Raw genomic sequence first — 8806 nt, forward strand, 5'->3', positions numbered from 1 at the left:
ATTAATTGCACTGTCTACATAACCTGGTTCAAGTATTCATTACATTACCCTGAGGAAGGCACAGTGATGCCGAAACGTTGGTAAATACCCATTAAATTGCTGGGATATATATGGAGTGTGTGACTTTATTTTGATAGTTTACAGCAAATCGCATCTATAACATAGTGATTTCCAACCTTTTTTTAACCTGGGCACAGCTTGATGGTAAAAAAAAATGTTGGGCATCCCTAAAATGTCCTTACAAATTTTATTTTTTTGTGAAAAAACGTTTTATAGGTTTTATTATTTGAACTATTTTCATAATTCTGTACCCCTTTTCAAGTGCTTTTTGCGAATCTGTGCTAAAAAAATAGTTTGTATGGCCCCGTTAATAAGTCTTTAGTTTTGAGCGGTTTGTGCTAGAGTCGAGCGGTGCAACAACGGACACAAATCCATGCTCTAAGTTTCTATGGCAGAGGCTTTGGTACAGCTAAGCCTAATCAGACTTGCCTCTGTTGTCACAGGTGACGTGAAATGAGACAACTGACATTGCTCGTGATGTGCACTCCTCAAATGATAAATGTAACAGCCTGAACGCACTGGACTTGAAACAATGATAGAGATGTAATCATGTACCATTCATATATTGTCTGAGTGGCACGACATGCATCGAAGGGTTATATGTGAGCATATCAAAAAATTATCAAGATTCAGAACGGTTTTGTGGCACACGAGAGTTCCTCAAGGCACACCAGTGTGAATCAGGGCACCCATGTAAGCAGTCAATATATAACAGGAGTAAGAATAACATTGGTTTAGACTCACTGTTTTAGGGCACACCCCAGAGTCCCTGTATATAAGTAATGTGAACCCTGTATGTAAATGTTCCTCCTGGCTCCCTATTTGATTGAAAAGGTCATTATTAGCCCAATAGCATTCCGAGTCCCCTTAGGACCCTAGAGACCCAATATCCGGGAAGGTTTATACTGGGCTCATTTCTTAAATAATTGGTACCATCAATTAAGGCAATGGGGGAGCAAAGCTGGTTTATAACAATGTTATTTATCTTTCAGGACCATTGTCCCCTAAGTCTTCTTGACTTGGGTGAACATGGACAAAGCGTTTGTTTTTTTAAAAAGCTTTTATTAAGATACTTTTATAACTAAGCTTATTTTTTTCTGTTTGACATAGTTCATAATCAGCTGGAGTCATTCCTCTTGATTTAGGTGAGGATAATAGCTAATAACTCAGACTCTGCTGACATCAACTGGTCTAGCGACTGTAGTGCAGCTTTTGAGAAGATTAGAGAGGCCCATATGCTGTTAACTCTGGGGATAAATAAGGTCTCCGCATATGAAAGAGCCTAGCAGCTTGTCGTCAGTCAATAAGATCTTCTCTTAGCACCCCCCTCTCCATAGTTTGAGATCCATTGGCCGAGGGGAGCGGTCATTGAAGTATGATTTGTACAGCTGCCTTCACCTAGTGTGGTGTTCGTATGGGTTTGCAGGGTGAAGTGTGCCTGTGCGTCTGTCCCTTAATGAAGAACACATTGGATTTTTGGTCTCTGAAAGCATGTGATCATATGAGAGAAAAGGGGAGACCGTACTCTCTGCCCTCCCACGTGTTCTCTGTGTTTTCGTCTCCCCTTTATCCGGTCGGCACCCCCAACCCCGAATGTGGGGTGTTTTGGTTCTGCCGGTGCCCCGTTGGGGGTGAGATGACTTCGATGTGTGGTGTTGGGGTTTATGCTGCCTGGGTGACTGGAATGTGTTGAGGCTCTGGGGGTGACTGGAATGTGGGGTGTTGTGTTCCTAGAGTTGTTTGTTGTCTTGACACACACACACGTGTGCACTGTTGTGGTCAGCACAGGTCCTTGTTATGGGTGACACACACAGCAAGCCATCTCTTATATAAACAGCCCATAATGTCCCCTCCCGGAATAAAATGTACAGGCTGCCTTGTTTTCCTTGGATGCTGATTGCCAACAAATTAGATTTGGCTGCCAGTGCCTGCCCTCCACTTCCCTTTAACCCCTCCCCGCCCATCATCCTTTCCCATCTCTCATTAGGCAGAGACACAGCAGAATATTGCCGACTGCTGTCACTGTTTTGTTATGGTTGTTTCAGAGGACGAAGAATGTATTATTCTCTCCTTGTTTATCATCCACTCAGATTGCAATCAAGGCGGATCAAAGATGTGGAATGCGGGCAGTTCATTTTGCGGTTTCGCATGTTATTGTGGACCTGTCAGCATAGCATAACATTCCCCTCTTACCCATATGTCGAAAGTAAGTCATCACAGCAAGAACAATAGCTCCTCAATGGTCCACTTTTGAGTAGAGAGACCGGAAAAGGTCAAATTGTATAACGATCCAGTTTTATTTTTCCATCTTTTGGTACCTGCTTTTGATAGTTGGACGTTTGCATTTTGAAACTCTGCTTCAGTCTGGACAAAGAGGACATTGTTGACATGAGGAAAGTTGAGTTGGAAATTTGATTAGTTTAATTATTTGAGTAAATTCACTAACAGAACAAGTTTTTATCATGGGATTAGGCTAATAGTAAAAACTCTTAAATCACTGTAAATAGTACAGTCAAATCTTCTTATGATTAAAATCTGGAGAACAATGTAATAGAGAAATATACGTTCCCAGTTGATAGTGTTGTAGCAGTTTGCTTCATGTATGTGTAGTCAGCCATACGCACTTAAAGAATAAATGCTGTGCTCTAAACCATTAAGGGTTTTGTGCATTGGAGCTTTTAAATAAAGTTGAGGCAAAGTAAATTAGAAGGCACACACAACCTGATAATATTAACTAGCCCGCTGAATATCCATATTCAATAATGTAGTTATTTAAACGTGGGTGCCATAATTTGGTTTTGAAAGAGATCAAAGAAACCTCGTGCAGATTTTAAGATTTATGAGTAAACTTATTTTTAAGACTCCTTTAGTAAAAGTCTATATGGATATAATAAAGGGGTGGGTTGACACATGCGGTGTGATAAATTACATTTGTCAGTGAATGTCAATAAATGTGATCATATAAGCCTGTCGCACGAGAAGGCAAATGAGAATGTCAAGCGCACCAAACTCCTCCCCTAACATTCTCCCAAGCAAGTCAATGTGACATGTAAAAAGGCTTTTAAAGACTGGAGACACACGCAACCATCAAAACACTGATACCTATGAGAGTTGTGTTTAGGGAACTTTTGGGCATCATGCGTTGCAAAATGAGCTACAGTCTTCCTTGCACGCCAGGAACCTCACCCGCATATTCAGGACGTTTTGTTTCTTACAGAGCACGATGCAGGTAATAGCTTTTGAGGATTTTGGATACATTTGTATTCCTCATCATTGTGTAGCTGTCTTTGCTATGGTATGAAAAAGACTAGTCAATAATGCTTGATTTTATCAATGTTTTTTAGTGGGATTTTATCAACTTGCTTGTGCTCATGCTCTAGTTTTATATCCATGATCAGTTACTAGAAGAACAAAGTGTCCCATTTAGAGTTGTTACTGTATTTTGTCATTGGTGGTGTTGTGCCACTGTATTACAATTTGTATCGACTTTGCAGTGATTACAAGGGCTTTGGCTTCTTTCTTGTAGCATCAGTAACTTTAATATTTGTGTGACATTTGATGGGTGGTTGTGACTGTCTCTCTGCAAGTCCAATCATAGCCTTGCTGTGCTGCTGCCAGTCACATACAGGGCCTAGGCAGTACCATAGCATCGATGATTGACAGGTGCCTTGTTTTATATTGCATGGAGGAGTCTATGGCATTTATGGAATAATTGGGACCTGCTTTGAAAAGGATTGCATAGTTTTCTGCAACAGTTGAGATACTCTGACACGCACACAAGGGTGTCCCCTCAAGACTTTAACCCATGCTGATGTGCTCCAAGTACTAATTGTAAAGGGGCAGTTGATACATATTTACAGCAAATTCATATTCTGTATGCTGTTCACGTTTGATTTGTGCTGAGGAAACCTAAACGTTTCCGCAGTCATTGGAGTAGAACAGCATGGGCCGTATAGTTTTACCTCACCCGTGAATATGGATGAAGAATAACATTTCATGTTTTCAGCTGGTTCAGTAAAATTTGAAATCACATTAATAGCAAACTTCTACAGACCTGCACAAAATGTTATCTTGCCAGAGCACCTTCTAGTGGCGTGTTGCGCCCCTTTGTTCAGTCGTGCCTTTGCAGGGCGGTGTCGTAGAGGGAAAGGCAGCGACTGCGCATTGGTCTTTGTAAAGGATAAAAAATGACAACCTTTGGGGATTAAATAGCGACATGTTTGATTATTTAATGTGTCAACAAGACGGTGGGCCCTGAACGAGGTGAGTATTGTGCATTTTCTATAAGGATTAAGGCGTTTAACGGAGTGACAAACGAGAGGTATTGGGAACCATCATAAAAAGGGTACAATATACGCGGTGTATTCGACTGTTGTCGATTAGACAACAACAGATTGCTACAAATAATATCCTCAAACCTGTCGAGATAAAACGTGACAAAGTATAGTTTTATAATGTATTACATCTGAAAGGAGACATAATCATTCAGAGGATGGTGTTTGAATTTTTTTTTCCCGAACGGTTTTCACTGCACATGGTGGTTGAGAGCACTTCACGCCTCTCATGCATTTGCATCAAAAAGATATGCACGGTTGTGAGATTAGTCTATTTACGTATGATTTGATTTGCATTAGAAGCGCAAATAATACAAAGTTTCACTTCCAATAACAATCAGTTTTTGGTCCGTTCTGTTTTGCGTGGCATGTTATTATTCTGCCTCTAGTATGCAGTGACCACCAGTTGCCCACAAATTGTTTATATTCTTCGCTACAACAATTTTATTGGAATTCGCTTATTCCCTAAACCTTGGATTTTGTATGCATTGTATTAGATATCATACTTGACTATTTGCAAAGGGTGCGCCGACGAGGCTCGCCTTTGCACCCCAGTATCTCAACTTGCACATTCATCCTTTGCACATCCTACCATTCCAGTGTTTATTTGCTATATTGTAATTACTTTGCCACCATGGCCTATTTATTGCCTGCCTTACCTCTCTTATCCTACCTCATTTGCACATGCTATATATAGATTTTCCTACGGTATTCTTGATTGTATGTTTGTTTATTCCATGTGTAACTCTGTTGTATGTGTGGAACTGCTTTGCTTTATCATGGCCAGGTCACAGTTGCAAATGAGAACTTGTTCTCAACTAGCCTACCTGGTTAAATAAAGGTGAAAAAACAAACTAGTCTTAAAGACTTGTCAAATACAAAATACATTTATCCTCCCATGCTTATCTCCCCCCCATCCTCCCATTAAAATTCTGGTTCTTTAAATCACATTAATCTACTCCGCCTGTATGGATCCCTTTCTATTTGTCTTGAGAATTGTTTTTAACAATAAAATAAATATAGGGGGTAGATCAGCTTTTGGCTTCCATCAATGTTATTGAACCCATCCTTCAGCGCCACTCAATCCCTCCTGTCTATCTCTGAACACTATCCTGTTTAGATTTCTATTTGCCATATATTTCTCAACTGTGCTGTGATTTTTCAAAAAATTTGAACCTTTCTATTCTCAGATTCTACATATTGTAAATTAAAGATGAGCATTTTTGCTTCCCAGAAGAGTGGAGGCTGTTATAGCAGCTAAGGGGGGACCAACTCCATATTAATGCCCATGATTTTGGAATGAGATGTTCAACAAGCAGGTGTCCACATGTTTTTGGTCAAGTAGTGTACCTTGGAAGAGCAACATACATTTGAATGTGTAATAGATTATTTGATGATTATCTTCAAAGGAATAGGGTGGCCCCTCTCTTCCTCATTCCTTCGGTATTAACATTATTTTTCTCTTATCTCCACAGTGCTTCCGGAGCCAGTGTTGTTGCCATCGATAACAAGATAGAGCAAGCAATGGTGAGTGCGTCTCTCGTTTTACCTTCTAACTAGGCACTACAAACTTATTGAACACTTGAAGTACATGATTTGACCTGAAGTCAGTGGTGAAGCTTGAGTGGTGAAGCTGTAGTGTGTGTGTGCATTGTTGTATGGTCCTAAATGGTTTTGCTAATGGCAGGCCTCTCTTTCCTCAGGATCTAGTGAAGAGCCACCTGATGTACGCAGTGCGGGAGGAGGTGGAGGTGCTGAAGGAGCAGATCAAGGAACTGTACGAGAGGAACTCTCAGCTTGAGCAGGAGAACGCCGTTCTCAAGTCCCTGGCCAACATGGACCAGCTGACCCAGCTGTCGTCCACCCAAATCAGCCCCGCCGGCAGCACCTCTCCGTCTCAGCAGCTACCCTCCACCAATAACACCAATACCAACACCCCCCTGGAGGGTGAAACCCAGGCTTTCAGCCTGCCACAGCAGCCCAACGTCACTTCCGTGTGATCCCATGCTCCCGTAATACACCTCCCCGACATACGGGAGGAGGAGACCCCAACAATCAACCAACCCCTGCCTCTCCCGCCGCCTTGCAACATAAAAAAAGAGCTCAGAACTGCATTTGATTTGTTTTTTTAGAAGCAAAAAAAAACAAGCAAAATCAGCTTTTGTTTGCCACCCTTGTCTTCGACTCGTGTAAAGAGCCATGCTTCATTTTGCGTGCTGCTGCTGCTGTCGTCGGGCCTTCCCAGTATTAGACAATCATCATCATGTGATAGCATTCATTTGGCCGGGTGTCCTTCGTTAAGTCTATGGGGAACTGGCCAAGGGAGGAGTGCGGTGCAGGGCCATGGGGGGGTAAGAGGCAATCCGGCGCATGGTGGAGGTGGTCAAAGAGGCCGAAAAACGTGGGGGGGGGTTCTACTTCTTGGGAGGCCCTTGACTGTTCTATCCCCCACTCCACACCGGGTTGTTGTTAGCAAGTGGAAAAGAACGGGGGAATGAGAACAGCAGAGACTGAGGTGGAGGAAAGGATTCCCCCCACCATAGGAAGAATGTGTCTCACGGCGTGAGAAGACCAAAACTAGTTTTCCCAGAGCCACCACACTTTGACACAAATCAAAAAATACCTTTTATTAGTTCAGTTTTAATGTTTGCAGTTATTTATTTCAGGGATACTATTTTCATAATGTAAATGAGCAATGTCACAGAAATACATGTTGTAAAAAATAAACTAGTTTCTCTTTTTGTTTCTGGTATGTTAGATTATCTGTCAGGCAGTCAATTGGTAGTCTAATGCAAAAAGTAGTTCCGTAAATGCAATAGGTTCTTTTAAAAAGGCAATTCCCATGGCATATCACCGCTAACACTAAAAGGCAGTTAACTTAATTAAATTAATCCAGGTTGAATGTACATTTTGTGAAGAGTAAAGTATTAAAAGCATAGAGGGATTGTACAGGTGAACGACAGTTTTGGAGATATGAATCGTTGGTAGTTATATTTCGATAAACCTTTGCTGTAGTTTCTTTGTTGCCAAAATTGGAAGACAGTTGCCATACTTTCCCAACATTAAAAAAATTATATTGCACATATTTACTTTCTGGGCTGGGGGTAAAAAAAGCTGTGAAATTGTTCAACCTACTTTGTAACCAAAGACTCAAAGCTGTGTAATAATTTAATTTTTAATGCACACGTTTCTTCTTTTTTTTTTTTTACTTCCTTGTTTTTTTCTTTCTGTTTAGAATGTTCTGCATGATCTATAATTAAACCACTTTCTTACCTCATCTTTTTATTTAGCACTCTTATTGTAATGTAAAGTTAGTCTGCTCTGTCCTTTACCCATCGTTTTACAAAGAGCTGTCAGTTAGAACGAGAGGAAGGAGAACGGAATGGAAAGAGAGGCAGAGCGAATGAGGGATTAAGAGGAAGGGAGAGTCAGAAGCACACACTAGCAGAAAATGAAGTTTGAGCCATCTTTTTGCTTATGCAAAGTGTTCTGAATTTCATATGCAGACCAAAAAAGTTTTGATAAATTGCAAATGTTACTGTATTTAAAGGCCCAGTGCAGTCAAAAACGTGACTTTATATTTCCACACTGAGGTTGGAATAATACTGTGAAAATTATAATGCCCTTTTAGTATAAGAGCTGTTTGAAAAGACCACCTGAAATGTCAGCCTGTTTTGTTGGGAGGGAGCTTTGGTTTTCCATGGTGATGTCACCATGCAGTAAATTGGTTAATAGACCAATAAGGAGTTCCAAACCTCTCTGCCAATAACAGCTAATTTTCAGTTTTCCCCTCTCCACTCAAACCACTCCCAGGCAGTCCTAGCAAAATTCTTGCTTGAGAAATTGCTCATTGCTTAAGTAGCTCTTTTTGTTTTCAATTAAAATGGTCAAAAATAAATAATCACAGGAAGGTACTAAATTGTTACCCAGAAAGGATTGATTTTGAGATTTAAAAAAATGGCTGCATTGGACCTTTAAGTAATGCAAACATTTAGATTCTGATTGTAGTGTACCAACACATACTTCAATAAAAAAAAAAACTGCTAGACTATAACTTAACGGAAACTATTGTATACATTTCACAACTCCAGCTTGAATCTGGTAAACTATTGAATGAGCATATTCAACATGCGTTACATGTATTTTGTGCTTCCTGTACCATTTTTTGTGGCTTATAACCAAAACAAAATTATCATCTTTAGCAGGATGAACTTAGATTTCACCTTTGCAACTGGGTATTATTTTTTTCTTTTGAAGGAGATGCCATGTACATGCCTGGTGTGTACTGTGTGAACGTGATGATCACTGAGCCTTGGAGAAAATATCTTAACGATGCCCTTGTAATGTGCTGTTGTGGCAACAAACAAAAAAATGTGTAAAGAAATAAATTACTGTTTTATTAAGAATGTCAA

At 40.4% G+C, this 8806-nt stretch overlaps 1 protein-coding gene across 1 annotated transcript in view; it reads left to right on the top strand.

Moving 5' to 3' along the window:
- Positions 1 to 8806, top strand: part of LOC109902251 (TSC22 domain family protein 2) — a 41788-nt gene extending 32982 nt beyond the window's left edge. The window contains exons 2-3 of the mRNA XM_020498460.2: positions 5870 to 5921; positions 6098 to 8806. Of these exons, the coding sequence (XP_020354049.1) occupies positions 5870 to 5921; positions 6098 to 6394 (349 nt within the window). The 3' untranslated portion in view covers positions 6395 to 8806. The remainder of the gene's footprint in view (positions 1 to 5869; positions 5922 to 6097) is intronic.

This window comes from Oncorhynchus kisutch, linkage group LG13 (genome assembly GCF_002021735.2).
Source record: "Oncorhynchus kisutch isolate 150728-3 linkage group LG13, Okis_V2, whole genome shotgun sequence".
Taxonomy (NCBI): Eukaryota; Metazoa; Chordata; class Actinopteri; order Salmoniformes; family Salmonidae; genus Oncorhynchus; species Oncorhynchus kisutch.